Source organism: Python bivittatus, unplaced genomic scaffold (assembly GCF_059951505.1).
Source record: "Python bivittatus isolate LINGU-HERP-01145 unplaced genomic scaffold, Pbiv_v1 ctg000080_np1212, whole genome shotgun sequence".
Lineage (NCBI taxonomy): Eukaryota > Metazoa > Chordata > Lepidosauria > Squamata > Pythonidae > Python > Python bivittatus.
Window position 1 is genome coordinate 36,838,483 of NW_028277035.1, and position 17,572 is coordinate 36,856,054.

The following is a 17,572-nucleotide window of genomic DNA, read 5'->3' on the forward strand; positions in this document are numbered from 1 at the left end:
GCAATTGTTATGAAATCTGTGGGAAACCTTGGGTCAGAAAGATTGTTTGAACATAGGATATGTAGAAGTATCTGGAAAATGATTTGGCAGATGTCATGGAATGTCTTCATTTTTTAACACACTTTCCTTGTTGTAGGTGAAAAACCCTGTGGCTGAAAACAAAGCTGAATTTCTGCAACTGGCTGATCAAAATACTAATTCTGTCCCAGGAAAGGGGGTGGCTGTGGCTGCTGTACAAGCAAAAGGAAAACAGAACAAATCTGCTTCAAATAAGCCCCTGCCTCCAGCTGTGAGAAAAGCAGGGCCAAATAAAGGTCTTTCCAGTAAAGCAGGACCTCCTTCGCAGTCATTGATTTCAGGAGGACAAAAAACAGCACAGACCACTCTTGCAAAAGCAGCAGAGAGCTCTGAAAGCAGCAGCAGCACATCTGAGAGTGAGGAAGGAGCAACTTCAACTGTAGTAAAAGCCCAACCTTCCAAGCCATGTAGGTATATGGCTTGAGATGCATGATACAGTGTTGCATAGATAGTGCTCTAAATTTGCAGAAGGGTGTCACCTTTATTGTCTTATCAATAATGGTGAAGATCTGCTACAGTAATTTAACCTCTCTCTCGCTCTCTCTCTCTCTCAAGTAATATCAAAGAACTTGTTCTAGGCTGAAAGAAGGCATAAACTCACTGTCAAGGAGAGTATATCCATTGCCAGCTGAGAAAGCATCTTAAGATATCCTTGCCCAAATAGTATCCTCCAGACAGGATTGATGGGCTAACTGGGACTTTTGGAAACAGAATCTAAAGGCCACCAGGGAGGCTGCTTTAAATGACCTATAGGATGGGTGTTTCTGTGCAATGCAACACTGTTATACTGAGCTGCCTAAAATAAGTTTCTTTTAATGCCAATCCAGATGCTATCTATAAAGACTATACCTCAAGAAAAACAGATATTAGCCTGTCATAACAGTTGGTGTGATGTCTAACATGTGGCCATTGTGTTCTGAATATGTGGACAAGGATTGAAGGGTGTCTTTGCAGTGTCACAGAAACATGACTTTTTTGGCTTTAGCGCCTTCTCTTTTCCAGAACTGGCAAGACATACCTGTAACATTGCAAGAACTTTAGATGGCTGAAGCTACTTCTGATTACTGTGGTTGGTGATGGTAGGAAGGGATGGGCCCCACATCTAATTTGCAATATGAAAGTATCTTAAATCTTGATATGTGGAGTAATTGATGGTCTAACAAAGATAACATTGGGCATCCTATAATTTGGCCTTGGTAGCCATAAATGCTTAATGTTTTTAAAAAGTGATCTCATTTAGCATCAAATCCTCTTTTCTGTATTGTAGCTTTAAAGAAGACGGAAAGCACAAGTGAGGACTCAAGTGATGATTCTGACTCTGAAGAAGGATCAAAAGCACCAGCAGTCCAAGTAATTCCAGTTAACAATTTTCTAAATTAGGGGGAATGGCATATCCTTTTTCTCTGTGCCTGCAAGGTAGCTAAACGATTCACTCACCTGACACAGGCAGAGCATGGAAAGTGCCTCTGAGAAAGGATGCTCTCTGCTTCTGCCCACTTGGCTTGTTCCAAAGGGGAGGCTACATTGAGGGAAGTTTGTAGGATTGGGCAGCAGCTCCAGATCATCGACCTTCAGGCATTGGTCATTTGTTTAGTGTAGACTTTTTGTCCTGAAAAGGTCGTCGGGGAAAAGCAAGAGCGCGGACTACGTGCACCCTTTTCCTGGAGTGAATAGAATTGCAATTCCCTAGAAACTGAAATAGACACGAGGGAATAGATTGGACCTCTAATGACCAGTAAACACTGCAGAGCTAATTAAAATATGCACTCAGGTTTGACGGGGTTCTAAATTAAACGAACCTGCCCCTGTTATTTGAATGTATTGCTGCATCACTGTGCTTTTGCCCATGAAAAACTTAAATGTTGGCATGGAGCTTTCCAACCTCTGCTTTCATGCAAGGCATTAGCTTTTAAGGCTGCAAGGAATTTCTTATGCTTGGATACTTTCAGAGGAATTGTTTCTCCCATTTCTCCCATGTGCATTTTAGAGTTGGTACTACATTGTCTCCTGTTTCAGTGCTAAAGTCTGAATTGGCTCTTGAGGACTTCATTCTAAAAACAAGGAAGGGAATACATTATAAATTATTCACCTACCTCTGGAGAGAGGGGAGAATGGACAAAAGAATGGTTATGAGAATGTGAAATTGGAATTGTGAGCAGAATGCAATTCTTATTCCTATAATGGGAGAGCAGGCAGGATAGCATTATTTTAGTCAAATTTAGCATCTCATTTTCAGGAGAAGTTCCTCCCTGGTGTTTGTTTTGTTTGATTGGGGGAAAAAATGAGATTGATTTATCTCTCTAACCTTGACGTGGGAGCTATTGCCAAACTTCAGTTTTCCTTTTCTGCCAGTCTTCCCACCCCATAGTTTTTTTACATTTTCTTTTCTTTTTTTCTCCTGGCTTCAAATTGTTTTGCCCAAGGGACTTTCTCCCCAAGCTGACCTCCCTCACTTCCTTCTCTTAGCGGGAAAGGCAGAAAAGTTCCCCTACCCAAATGGGTTCTAGGAAATTCAAGAGAAAGCCATACTTGTCTTCTGCTTCCTTCCTCCTAAAATCACATACTCAACTTTCCAGAGCTTTGTCAGTACCAGAGAGTACTGATGTATGAGCAGATATATTGTCCTTTATTTATCTCCTTCAAGTGAGAGAAATAGATCAGACTTAATAGAAAGACAGTTAATCAATGGATCAAATGTGGTATAAGTCTTACCTGGTTTTAGACTTCTCCTGTCCCAGCTTGACTCTTCCGAAGCTACTTTGAGAGACAGTACACTAGGTAGAGTATGCATCTTTAGTAGCCAATCCCTATGCTGCCTATATTCTTCCCCCCTCAACCCCAATAATAACTATTTTTTTTATCTTTTCTTCTAGGTTAAACCAGCTGTACAAAATGCCCAGGTCAGTAGTCCATTGGTGAAAAAGTCACCAGCCACTGCTGGATCTTCTACAAGAAATGCAGTAAAGGTAACTCCAGCAAAGCAAACCAGTGTAAGATCTGGAAATGCAAAGAAAAGCACAGAATCGACAGACACTTCAGAAAGTAGTGACTCATCGGACAGTGAGGCTAAGGAACCTGCTTTAGTAGCACAGGTGAGATGCACTGGTAATGTTCGCTAAGATATTGATCCCAACATCTGAAGCCAATAGGTATAAAATGTAGGTAGGGAAAATATAGCTTATTGGTCAGTCCAATAAAGTGACTGGAAATCTACCGTATATGAATTGTTGGGCAAATATTCACTCCCAGTGCCAACTATTCCTTTGGAATCTAAGGAGCTGTGAGAGTTGGAGAGATAAGAATCTCATAGTAAGGTTAGGTTCTCACAGCTAGGTTCTCACCTTGGTTTGACAGCTTGAAATTGGAATATAACTAAGTATTTAGTTAATATAATCTTCTGTAAAGTTCACCAAGCATTTACAGGTAGTCCTCGACTTATGACCACAATTGGCACCAGAATTTCCATCACTAAGTGATCTGATTGTTAGCTGAAGCATCACATGCCCGCATCACTTAGTGACGGTAGTTCTGGTAGTCCCAGTTGCAGTCGTTAAGCCAGGACAACACCATTGTTAGGCTGGGACCTCATGCTTCTCCTGCCCTGCAGTGCTCACCTTCTTTCCAGCTCCCCCAATCTGCCTATCTCCCCCCCATCTCTGCCCTTTTGGCTGCCCTGAACTCTGCTGCCTACCTCTGCCACCCCCTGCTGCCCATGGCTGACCTTCGCATCTTCTTCCTGCTGCTAGCCTGGGATCCAGGTGCTGGGTGAGGGTGCAGCCCTGGGATGCACACAGTGAGCGTGGCAGGGAGGTGGAGCCTTTTCTGCTGAAGGGAGCTTGCCAAGCCCGGTGGGGGAGGAGGCAGCAGGACAGTGAGGAATGGTGCTCTCCATTGCTGTGCGAGGCAGGAGAGCCGGTGGCAGCTCCCCAGGCAAAGGTAGAGGCTGTATCGGAGGCACTGTTTGGGATGGCGGCAGAACTGGAGGGAGCAGAGGAACGTGGGCTCATGTTGGAAGCGTTCCTGGAAAACAGGAGGATATGTTGGAAGCATTCCTGGAAAACGAGGAAGAAGACACCAAGGTCAGCTGCGGGCAGCAGGGGTAGACGGCAGAGTGCAAGGCAACTGAAAGGGCAGAGATAGGGGGGAAGTTGGGTGGGGGAGTTGAAGTGCCCCTGTAGTCCTAAGTGCGGGCATACTGCCAAGCACCCAAATTTTGATTGCATGACTGCGGGGGCACTGCAGTGGCCGTAACTTCGGGGATCAGTCATAACTTCCTTTTTCCAGCACCACTGTAACTTTGAATGGTCACTGAACAAATGGTCATAAGTCAAGGACTACCTGTACAGCCTTAAGATTACAAACATTGCCCACAAGGGTAATTTTTTTAAAATTTGTGGCTGAACAAAGACCCTGCCCTTGTGGCTATTCTCAGGCTGAGGATTTACCATATTGTCTTTTACGCTGCCCATTAGTGGAAAAGGTAGACTGTTTCTCAGCAAAATTCAGATAAAAAATGCTTCCTTTTATCTGATTTTAATGAAGCCATGTCACAGAGTGTAACTTGATTCACACAACTGCACTGTTAGTCTAAAACATGTAGAAGTGTTAGAACTTGTGGGGCAGTGTTGAATAAAAGCCTCTTGCTTTAATTGTATTTTAATGTAAAATACGATTTTAATGTTAAAGGAATGCCAAGGGCTATAGCTATACATTTTTAATAAATAAATTTGAAAACTTGAAAATGGTCTGTATCTAGACATCATATTATTCACCCAGCAGACTAACATTTCAAACGGGAAAGGAAGTGTATGGTTCTCCATCTATTGCTAAATAATTCAAAGCAGTGACTGACTTTAAACTACTATAATTTCATAAGATAGAAAATTGTATAATTGATGGATTTGTTACAGGGATTACCAAGAGCATACAGTATATAATTGTAATGCTACAGCTAAAAGACAACACAATTATTCACAAAAAGAAAAGCAGTATTAGCCATTATTTGTGATATACAAAGGTTTCTTCTTGGAAAATAAGGGATGGTGGAGAAAGATCCTAAATCTTTGGGAACTTTTTAAGAAACCACTATATTGTGCCTCTGCTAGAACGCAGAGATGATTGCAAACATTACAGTAGCAAATAGTTTATAAAACTGAAAAGGAAATAGTAACTGCTGATGCTCTGACTTGAGTTTTATTGACAGTTGAGAAGAATTTGGTTCATATTATTCTGATGTTGCAGTAAATTTAACAGTGTCATATTTACCATCTCTGATAGAAACCTGAAGGATATCAAGGACCCGGGGTTGGAGGATAAAATGTTACAATCATTAAGAGACATTTTTATATTAGGATAGCTTCAAAAAGAGACAATTCCAGAAGTCTAGTCATGCTGGAATTATTATGTACTTATAAAAGTCTAATTTGTGTGCCAGAAAGATTAAAATCTGAGATACTGAACATCATTCGTGGACGTTATTTGGAAATTTTGTAAGAAAAGGGCTAAATTGACCTGATATGAATATTCTTGTAGAGGTATTAAGACATGCTTGTGAATTCTTATTTCTAAAAATCTGACATATAAGCGGAAAAACATGAACTGCTTATATGACCTTGTCATAAATTGGGGCTGATATAATTGAGTTTCAGAAAACAAAGTATCTCTTGGTAGCTGATTATTACTCAAAATATATGAAATTTGTCTCTTAAAATAATTAGCGAAATTGTTATTATATAGCAACTCAATCAGTCCTCTAAAATTAAAAATATACTAATTAAAACAACCTAACCAAATAAATGTAAATATAAACTAAATAATTAGAACCCAAGGCAGCCCAACACCATTTACTTACTGTAAGGCTGTTTTTATCAGCTTCCTAAAACATATCAGGGTTGGATTCAATCAAACTTCGGTGGGCAGTCTGTTCCATAGTGACGTGAGGACAAGAAAGAAGTTCTGCCTTTAGGTTCCTCCTCCTCCATCTCTCACAGGATGAGAACTCAAAGTATCCCCTCCCACAAAATTCATTCAAGGCAAGCAAATTTAGTTTGGAGGAGATAGTCCCATTAATACAAATGAACCTGGCCATGTGACATTATATGGGTTAGCAGTCGCATTTTGACTCGCACTAGGAAATTTATTGAAAAACAATGTAGTACCTGCAAAACAGGTGATCGTCTATGAAAACTCTCTGACTTTTTAGGAGACAGCTGCAATGTATACCAACTGTAGACAGGAGACAGCTGTATTGTATACCAACTATAGTTTAGGGTAATCTTCAAAGATAGCTCCAAGTAATACTTGACTCTAAAGATGATAAGGGCATGAGTCACTGTCACTAGGGGTTCCTTCTCCAAAAAGCATTCCAACTGGGCAAAGTGTACCTAGCCGTGGCCTCCACCTGCTGATCAAGGAAGTGCTCTGAATCCAAGGAGGACCTTCAAGACATGGACCTATTCCCTCAGGGAGAATTAGGGTTCCATCCACAGCCCACATAAGAATTGGAATGGATCAGATAGTTTATGTATGAGCAATACCTCTGTCTTGCTGTGATTCCATTTCAGCATATTTTGTCCGTTCCAGTCCCTCTCAGCCCCCAAACACTGTGGAGGGCCTCCATTATATTTCCAACTTGGCCAGGAGAGGAAATGTGTAATTAGTTATAATCAATACATTGATGATGCCCTGCCCCAGATCGATGGATACCCTCTCCCAGCTGTTCCATGTAGGTACCTACATTCAAGCAGTAGGAGCTCAGTTGCTTCTCCCTTATAGTTACTGACTGGAACCTCCCACTCAGGAAGGAATAGAACAACCATAAACTCTGCCCCCTCCCCAACTCTGTTAGGTGATCCAGAAGGTTGCGGTGGTCAGAAAATGAATGCTGCCAAGAGATCTAATAGGCCCTGGTTGTTTGCCTCCCACCAGCATCTGTCCCCCAGGTCCATCCCTCACTTTCACAACTGCAGCTTCCATGACTGCTAACTATAAAATCCTACCAGTATGCTGTTGAAATACTTTACAGCATGTAAAGGGTACCTTAGTAAGCATGGCGGCAACTGTGCATGAAGCCTAGCCAATTTTGCATTACATCCTTTTTTTTTTTAAGGCATGTTTACTATTTTTTACTTCGTAATAATGTCTGTTTCCTTCAGATATTTATACTTAACACAAAACTTTCACATAATGAAGGACTGAAATACAAACAACTCATTCAGGTTCTTACACTGGGAACTGCTTTGAAGTATTTGGAAAAAATTATATGTGTATATACACAAAATAGTTATATTTTTATTCATTTAAAAATTTATATTGCTCTGAATTTAAAAATATTAAATTTTAATATTAAAAAATATTTAATATTTTTAATTTAATATTAAAATCAATTAAAAGAAATTGATAAAGTTTCAGAACAATTTAACCTACTTTCCGAGCCTTCATTTTGACTTCTTATACTAGAATGTCTCACTCAAGTTCATGAACTCTTATCTATACCATTCTTCTAATTTCTTAACATTAGTTAAAACTTTCTGGAAAAAATCCTCAGACCTTCAAAGCACCAGCGAAAAATGCAGCATCAAGTTCATTAAACAAGGCAGTCTCTGCTTCCTCTCCATCAAAATCCACCCAGAAGCCCCCCGCGACCAGCTTAGCAAAACCCCCCCCTCCTTCAAAAGAAGCACAGAGCTCAGAGAGCAGCGAATCGTCATCTGAGAGCGAGAATGAGACTCTGCCAGTTCCAATAAGTCAGAAGGTTGGTGTTTTTCCTTGAAATACTGGGAATTGTGGTCTTTCTTTTGCATGAGCAAACCGTTGTAAGATGATTTACTTATTTTCTAATAAGATATCTACAGCCTGCCAGGGTAACGACTCTGGATGGTGTACAAAAACAATATGAACATTAAACAGTCTGTTAAAATGCATTAACATGTCAGAAATGTAATAATTAAAATAAGATGGTCATCCCCTCTTTCCATGACTAGACATCAGAATCATCAAATGTTTCTTTTTTTAAAAAGAATTTTATTAAATTTCAGCAAAAAGTAAAATGTCAAGAAAAGAAGTTAGCAAAAGAGACAAAACATAGAAGGAAAAAAGTAACTTCTGACTTTCTTTGGTACAGGTATTGATACAAAATACATTCACCTCTTACTCTAATATTTAAAATACAGAAGAAAATAAATCCATTTCAGCAAAAGCTATAAACAGAGTTAATACAAAGTATTTCTACAGTTATAAAATAAATCAGTCATCAACCCCAAAATAAAGTTTTCATTTTTTTTGAATCTTGAGTAAAAGGTTTCAATTGTACATCCATTTTAAATTTTTTTTAATCAAAATACATATATTCCAATATTTCTTAGCTTTCTTACAAGTCCACCAAAGATTATAACAAGTACCTTCACATTGTTTACATTTCCAACATATATTTGAAATTCCTTTGTACATCTTAGATAACTTATCCAGTGTCAAATACCAACAGTACATCATTTTATAAAAATTTTCTTTTAAGTTGTAATTAAGAGTAAACTTCAAGCCTTTATGCCACATATTTCCCCATTGATCCAACATTATATTATATCCAAAGTTTGTTGCCCAATTGAACATACAGTCCTTAACATATTCATCCTTCATATCCATCTTCAATAAAAGTTTATACATCTTGGCAATAGCATGTTCATCATTAGTACATAAAGCATATTCAGTCACTTTTTTCACAGGTAAAATCCTAACTTTTCTTATCCAGTTTAAGTCTTGCCAATAACTGTACATAAGTAAATCATTGACAAGTATAACCTTCCAAATCTAATTCTTCCCTCTTCTTCAGTTTAGGTTCTGTTTCAGAAAACAATAATAAATTCACATATGTCAACTATATTTGTTTAAGTGTCATTTCTCTTCTGTAAAAGGCTTCTTGAGGTGACAACCATAAAGGAATTTTAGGAGACAATTTTGCTTTATATCTGTTCCAAACTCTCAGTATGGCACGTCTAATAAAATGATTCTTAAAATCAGTGTTAACTTTCATTTTGTCATACCATAAATATCCATGCCATCCAAATCTTAAATCATGTCTTTCTAATTCAAATAACCTCTTGTTTTTTAGAATTACCCACTCTTTCATCCATGCCAGACTACAAGCATCAAAATATAACTTTAAATCTGGAAGGCCTAACCCACCTCTTTAGCATCCTGTAAAAGTCTATATTTTATTCTCGTTTTTTTTCCCCACCACACAAATTTAGAAATATCTTTTTGCCATTGTTTAAATGGTACATCGGTTGTCAATATTGGTATTCTCTGGAAAAGAAATAATGTTCTGGGTAAAACATTCATTTTAATTACTGAAATTCTACTTTGCAATGACAATTGTAACTTATCCCATCTCAGTAAAAAAAATTTATATCATTCTGAACTTTAACATAATTATTCTGATACAACATACAATTCATATTAGTCAGTGTGTCCTCCAAATATTTAACCTTTTTCTCAATTTTAAAACCAGACATTTTCACCAAGATTTCTTGATCATGTATAGTCATATTTTTAAGCATCTTTTTTTGTTTGTTTATTTGCCTTAAATCCAGGTAGTAATCAAATGCTTCTTTAAAAAGGAAGTTTTGAGTGATTTCCTGACAATCAGAAACAAAGGGGCGAAGCATAACTCTGGAGTTGCACATTCCATGAACTGTGACAAAAAATGCCAGCCTTCTGGTCCATTGGCCTCTTACTTCTCATGGAAGTGGACCTTAAGCAGACTTTCTCTACATGATCGGGCAGAATAATTTTGGACAAGGTGATCCTAGTTTTGCACAATGGGTCTCCCAGCCCTGTCTTAAAACACTGCATTTCTAGCTCTCACCATTGGAGTCTTAGAAGCCTAATATGGTACACCTATTATCTGCCCCATCTTTCATTTATAGAACAGAAACTTTATTGATTTAATCATCTGACCATATCAAAAATCTTTCATTTATAAAAATTGGTCTCTGCTTTGCCTCTTGCTACACTTTCCTAACTCTTTTCTCTCCACTGGGATAAGTCTAGCATTCTCCATGGCACTGCTTCCATATACTTCTCAGTTGGCAGAATGTGAATGGATATGTTCCTTTCTGAATGTTTCATATACATCTCCTTCAGTTGCTTCTAAATTAAATACAGAACATAATGTCTGGAGATGAACAGAGAGGGGCTGGAGCAGAAGTCTGAACTCATTGAAGACCTGCGAAAGGAAAAGGAGCAGATGGTTTCTAAATCCATTGTACAGCTAAATTAACGCATAGAACAGGACTAATTGGCAAAATCTTGCATTATCTAAGTGGAAATGTACTTATATTGTAGGACATTTTCTTTCCCTCTACACCATTACTTTTTTCAGTTTTCAACCATCAAACCAGAATGCAAAAGCATGGAAGAGGAAGAGAGAATCATCTTCTTTCTACTTCTGTTTAGGCAATCATATGACATAGAAAAAAAGTGATACATATTAGAGCCTGGATCCCAAATCCCACATGCACAGAAACTCTTCATTTTAATTCTGCAGAAATTGCCCTTTGGATTACTTTTCCTGCCTCTCCATCTCCCCTGATTGAGGCATGAGGACTATAACTAACATTTAAAATTAACTGGAGTCCCAAGATCTTTTATTAAATACTTTGGAAATCCAAAGGGTTTCTAGGATGGTTGCATTTTGAATAGGGATGGTGAACAGGTAAAATTTGCTGGAGTTGGATAGCCTTACATATAGTTCCAAATGAAAGTGACATAACAGTTTCTATTCTTGGCAATTGTGCACAAGAGAGGGCTAATACACTTTACACTTTTAGAAAAATAACCACAGCTCAGTCAATAATAACCTTTGGAATCAGAAGGGTTCCAGACTTCAAAGAATGCAGTTAAAATAATCGATAATATTTCATGAAATTTGAAGCCTGACAAAAATTAGCAAATTATTCATTAGATGTAAAATTATACAGGAACTGTGTACATGGTTATCCATTGATTAAATTAAATAAAAATGGAGCTCTGCAAATAAGTTAATGATTGTCACACTTCTACAAATTGTTCTTATTAAGCTGTCTAGCCAACTTCATTTGAAATGTCTCTACCTCCTACACTACTACTTAAAAAACCAATATTTCCTTGTGGGTGGTTTCAATTTTTAATGTAGCTTTCTGTGCTTTGGAGGTTGGTGTTGGCACCAACAAATACAAGAGATAGAAGATTTCTATACTTATGCATCAGAACTACCTTATGTATATTGTATATGTTATACTAAAAGCTCCACCAGAATTCAGTTGGCAGAACAGTAGATCCTGGGTTGCTGAAGAGTAATAGCTTACTCCCCAGCAGACTTTTATTCTCAGGGTGCTCTTCCCAAGCAGTCTGGCACTTCTTCATCTCTGCATTTAGGAAATGTGGCTTCAGTGCTCCTATGTTTTGGAAGCTACGTATCTTCCTGACAGGGTCAGGATCCAAAGTTGGATAATCAGGGGAAGTAGAGAGAGATTCAGCCAAATCTTGATTCTGAATCCTGAGATTCATCAACTCTTTATCCAGCTCCTGGTCTTTCTCTTCCTCCTTGGGAATGGAGTCATCCAAGGCAGCCAAAATACAAACTAGGTGTTCAGGAAATTGTTAGGCCTCATGCATCACAGAAAATCTTACAGTTTGGCGAAGTATTAAAAAGTGTTCTCTAATACCCTTAGAGGATACACTTTTATTCTTTTGAGAAGATGTGAGCGATAACTTTTCAGTCATGTGAATCCTATTATTGTTCAGTGCACATTTGCTGCAGCCTTTTGATTGGCACATTTTACAAATCTGTTGATTAGGGTTTTTGTTTTTGTTTTAATTTGATTCTTCAGTTGGCACTATTTTAAAAAAATGAATACAAGCGACATACTATAAAAGTATTATAGAATGGTTTGATAACCTTAGCTTGGGTTTTTATGGTGAAGTTTCCATTGAATGCTCTTTTTGAGGATGAAAAGGATATATTGAAGAAAAAATGATCTAGCTAATGATACCAAAAGTTTTCCTTTCCTCTCAAAATTTGGCCTCTTGTGTAGACTACTTGAATGAACCAAACATTTCCTCCAGATAAACCTGGAAATTTAGAATGCTTCGTATTTGTACCTAAAGACATAAATCATAGATCAAACCATACTAGAACTGATGTTAACTATGCTTTTACAGATCCCTTTCAAGATATGTTTGAGAATCATTGCAATTATACTACAAGGAATGGGCTAAATGTCTTTTTTCATACTTTCAAAGTAACCTTTCTATTTGTTGTCTGATACTTACTTTCTAAAGATTCTGGAGAAAGTTGTGTTATGTTCTGCTAGTGGCTGTTGAAGCCTTTTTTCCTCCAATCACCACTACCACCCCGGGATGGCACAAGTAATGCCAGAATCCCTATTATTCTTGTTACAACATGACTCCATATTCAGTGTAAGCCTTGAATCCAAAATTCTTACTTCCAAAGCCCCATTTACTATCTCATTCCTTTAAGATTATATAATAAGGTAATATATATATTACAAATGAAAGATTTGTGTTAAAGCAGGCACCTATGTTACCCAACCTATCCATTTAGTTATGTTTTGGGAACATTTAAATTGGTTAATTTGTCAGATCAACTGCTTCATGAATGACACAAGAGAAATATCTGCTGATTCAAAATCAGCAGATACCCTACCCTACAGTTAGGGTAGTTGCATTGATTTGGGGGAAAAAAGAAAAATGGCACAAAAAAAGACAAAATTGTACATATCAATTATCTAGTAATAACGTGAACTTCCAAATTACTAAGACTGAAGATGTACGAAGGGGGAAGAAAAGTAGAAATAAGTCCATCTACATAACTCCTTTTCCCTTTTTACAGCACATGCCTTTTCTGGCAAGCAGCTGTCAGATGTGTTTTGCATCATATTTTACACCATCTTACAGTATTAGTTGTCACACAGCGGGATAAGAAAAAAAGAACTGTTGTTAGAGACCTAGCAGCCTAGGTATTGCCCTGTTTAACAGATGAAAGCTGCTCAGAAAATGATTTCTTCTTTTCTTGCCTCATTTTTGTTATTCTCCCCAGAGTTCTTAAAAATACAGCAGACCAGATGCTGAGTTTCTTGAAAAGATTGCTTTGATTTAGCTTCCTTTGGGGGGGCTTTGAAATCTGATGTAATTCAGGCAACTGTAGCTTGTACTGCTCACCACCGTGTGGCTTCCTTCTAGGGTAATTGAATGGTTGGTTGTGTTTTGTAAAAGTAGTGCTGCTTTTTATTCCCCCTCTTCTTTCCTAAATAAACTCTATTGCAAATACATCTACATGGGGCTGTTATTTTTACACTGTGGGCATTGTCCACCTTTAGTGCTGGCAAGTCCAAAGGATTTTGAATCAGCAGTTATTTGTCTTTTGTCATTCATGAAGCAGTTGATCTGACAAATTAGCCAATTTAAATGTTACCAAAAAGCTGGTATTTAAATTCTCAAGATAAGAAGCTTGGCATGCAAATTAAGTCTTCGTATCTGTTTCAGGCTATACAGGTAGTCCTCAGGTTATGACCCTAATTGGTACTGGAGTTTTTGTCACTAAGCGAAGTGGTCGTTAAGCAGAACATCACACGACCACACCACTTAGTGATAGCAGTCCCGGTTGCGGTCATTAGGTGAAGAGCTCATGCTTCTCCTGCCCTGTGCAAACTGCCTCTGCTTCAACTCCCCCCGGCCACCTATCTCCCCCTAATTTCTGCCTTTCTGTCTGCCCTGCACTCTGCTCCCTGCTGCTGCCCCCAGCTGACCTTTGCCATCTTCTTCCTCCCTCTGAGCGTTGGAAGGACTATTGGAGAACTGGCCAGTGGGCTTCAGTGAGGGGTAAAGGTGAGCCCAGCACCGACAGAGCCCACTTGCAGGCCCTCTGCTCACTCAGCCCAGCCTTCTTCCTGCAAGGCCTCACAAAGGAGGACAGCAGCTTGCAACGCACGCTGCGGAGGGCACGCTGTGCCGCTAGGAAGCCCTCGTCCCTTGTAATGATATGTGGGAATGATCTTGAGAGATGCTTCCTAGGGAACAATCAGATAAAAGGGGGAGGAACCTGCAGCTGAATAACTGGCAGAGAAAGAAACTTAGAAAGGATCCACCCTAACTTATCAGGCTGTAAAAAGAGACGGCAGGAGATTTGTACTTTCAAACTTGCAAGATTCTGTTAATATAGCCTTTAATCAAGTAGAATTAGCTCTCCTTGTTGTGTTTCCTGCCTCCCTGGGAGGCTGACATCCCTCTGCTCCCTCCAGTTCCGCCACCACCCCAAACAGCGCCTCCAGCATAGCCACTAATTTTGTCTGGGGAGCTGCCACCTCTCCTGCCTCATCCAGCAACAGAGCACACCGCACCTTGCCGTTCCGTCCCACTGCACTCTCCACAGTCTGTGGACTGTCTCTCCTCATGCTGGCAGCAGAAGGCAGGACTCCTCTGCCTGCACCACTGCCCTGCTCCTCCGCTGGTTCTGTCCCACTGCCTCCTCCCTGGCCAGGTCCAGTGGGCTCCCTTCGGCAGACGAGTCTCCACCACACTTGGCATACACATCCCAGGGCTGCACCCTCACCCAGCACCTGAATTCTGGGCTAGCAGTGGGGGGAAGAAGACAGGTGAAGGTCAGGGGTGGGCAGCAAACTGCAGGTGAGCCAAAAGGGCAGAGATGAGGGGGAGATAGGTGGGGGGGAGTAGAAGCACAAGCAGTTTGCACACAGTAGGAGAACTTGACCATGGGACACTGCGATGGTCATAAATGCGGACGAGTCACTAAGCTCCCATATTTAATCACAAGACCACAGGGCACTGCAGTGGCTGGAACTTTGAGGACCAGTTATAACTACCATTCGTTCAGCACCGTCATAACTTTGAACGGTCGTTGAATGAATAGTCGAAACCCAAGGACTACCTGTAGTTTAGTTTGCCTCTCCTGTTAGTGAATCTCTTTACAAGTACAGCTAACCCTCTTGTTCATGGATAACATACTGAGATTTGAAATTTTTTTCAACACTAATTTAGAATAGATAAATTCTTTGTTACTGTACAGTCAGTGGCTTTCACACAATAGATTTCTCTGGTGTCTCATTAGGTGGAATCACTTCACTTCCTTGGGAGTGCAATAATAAAGGAGGTTAGAAAATGGCTGTTCTGGATACTGCCTCCGTGGGATGGGTATATTGAACTAGGAAGAGACATGGTGTCTGCTAAAAGTGTATTGGAAGAATCACAGGTTCATCCCTAATAAATGGGTACTGTACTAATATAATCCAGAAATGGGTGGATTATACTCTAATCCAGCACCCTCCGGTTGTGGTGGGGATAGCTGGGAATTGTAGAAGTTGTATCTGAGTATTTCCAGAAGGTAACAGGCATCAAGTTGGGAAAAGATTCCCTGATTATAATCAGATTAAGAATAGTTAGTAACAATGTTCAGGGCCAGAATGACTAATTAGGTAATTGCTGTTCCTATAAATTTACACCAGTGTAAATTCACTAGTGTAATATCTATCTATGTTTTTTTGTTTTTTGTTTTTTTAGAAAAATTGTAGATAGAGAAACACAAGATCTTCCATTATCACCTATTGTCCATAATGGGGGTGGTTTTGTTTGTTTTGTTGCTGCTAAAAAAGTGTACGAGTAGATGATGGTCTTCTGTTTCCCATTTTCATTCTTCTCTTCTAGCTTAGGAACTCCAGAAGAGTATAGAAGTCTGGCTTGAATCTGTGTAAAAACCTTCAATAGAAATAACTTGAGCCTCTTGACAAAAGCTCAGGATTCCTGCACTGTGATTATTCTTTTGTTGAGAGTGGCTGTTTATAGCTCTGTTGTGAAGGATTCATGAAATAGTTTAGCCAACACACTTTTTAGTTGTATAGTTTTTTATTTGTTACTCAATTGGTATTTGATTACTTAGCTTTTAAGGCAAAAAAAAAAAAGAATCTTTGTGGGGCAGGAAGAAAGGTACTTATTCAGAGGCAGCTGTCTCCTTGAGTCAAGGCTGGAAAAATCCTGCATGGTCACTGCTAGTCAGTGTAGATGATAACAAGATAATTAATGAACAAATGGTCTGATCTTGATCTGGTATGAGTTTTTTCATATTCTCAGAAAACATTAATGTTCCTTCCATGTGGCTAATTGGGTGACCCAAGGATTTTATCAAGATGATAAGGATGAGACTATAGCAAATAATATCATAAAGTGAGAGGTGTGATTGGAAACAGACATTTAAAACCAACATGTATACATACTGAGAGGTCTTCTGAAAGTTCTTCTGCTCCTGAATGCCTGAACTCCCCCTCCCCCATTTATAAAATGCCACTCTAGACAAACATTTCATTCACTCTGGGCTATCTGATACTCACCTATCAGGTAGCTGCGACTATAGTTGCAGTCCTGACACTATTTTTCATGGTGGGAATACATCATTTTGATTCTGTTAGAAATTGAAGATGGGAGAAAATGTGTATGAGAAATCAGTGAATTTTGCATATATGTCTGCTTTTTTTCCCCCTTGTGGTGCAGAGATTGCTGACTCCTCGCCCTTCTGTAGGGACCAAACAAAATCAGGCTGATCAGCCTGGGATCGTACCCAAAGCTGCATCAGGTGCTTTGAAAGGGAAGGAAGCACAGAATGAAAGCACCAGCTCATCTGACAGTGAGGATGAAACTGTTCCCACACCATGCAAACTGCCAGCTCCATCTGGTAAGAAGCCTCCAGCTCCGTTGATATTCAGGGCGGGAATCTTTTATTTTCAGTGGCTCTACTAATTTCTTTGCTTGAACAGCATGACAGGGAAGGGGCACAAATAACAAGGATGTGCACAAAATGCATTCAGAAGTGCCAGGACTTGGAGCCGATGCCTGTTATTTCAAAGGTGACATGAGAGACCTCTTAGCATCTTCAATTCTGCCTTCATTCTGTAGGTTCAGAATGTCTTACAAATTAGCTGAAGGTCTCCTCATTTTGAGGGAAATGGGGTGTACATGTCCTTTGTGGTGTTGCCAAACCCAGATTTATTTCTGAATGATGAGTTTTTTAAAGATGGAAGAAAACCAGTAACAAACAGGTTTGTTACTGGTTTTACTTTCTGGGTTATTCATAAATGAAGGTGGTTGACATATTTTAATTTGGTCAGAAATGTTCAGAGGGCTGCTCTTTACTGTTAAAAGCTGAAAGGTTTGATCTGAAACCCTCTGTTTCATGGAAAACAACTGGTTGATGGTTCTTTTTCGTATGAAGAAGCCCTAGCAAGGCCTAGCATAGCTTAGCTTTGGGATTTAAACCATCACATTCTTTCAATAATTGATTGTGTCAGATAATGGAGTATGGAGGATCTTGTTAATTGAATGGTATTATAAGAACCTGCTGATCAGCTTATGTCTAGTTCATTTTCCGCCATCAGTTGTAGGCAATATTTTCATCTATTAGACTGAAAAGGTACAGATTTTTTTTTTAGCT

At 39.3% G+C, this 17,572-nt stretch overlaps 1 protein-coding gene across 4 annotated transcripts in view; it reads left to right on the top strand.

Moving 5' to 3' along the window:
- The window catches only part of TCOF1 (treacle ribosome biogenesis factor 1), a 60,832-nt gene that overhangs the window by 12,479 nt on the left and 30,781 nt on the right, over positions 1–17,572 (top strand). For all 4 annotated transcript variants that reach the window (XM_025169504.2, XM_025169503.2, XM_025169505.2 and 1 more), the window contains exons 5-9: positions 137–485; positions 1,346–1,428; positions 2,952–3,170; positions 7,598–7,831; positions 16,636–16,816. In XM_025169504.2, coding sequence (XP_025025272.1) covers positions 137–485; positions 1,346–1,428; positions 2,952–3,170; positions 7,598–7,831; positions 16,636–16,816 — 1,066 coding nt within the window. The remainder of the gene's footprint in view (positions 1–136; positions 486–1,345; positions 1,429–2,951; positions 3,171–7,597; positions 7,832–16,635; positions 16,817–17,572) is intronic.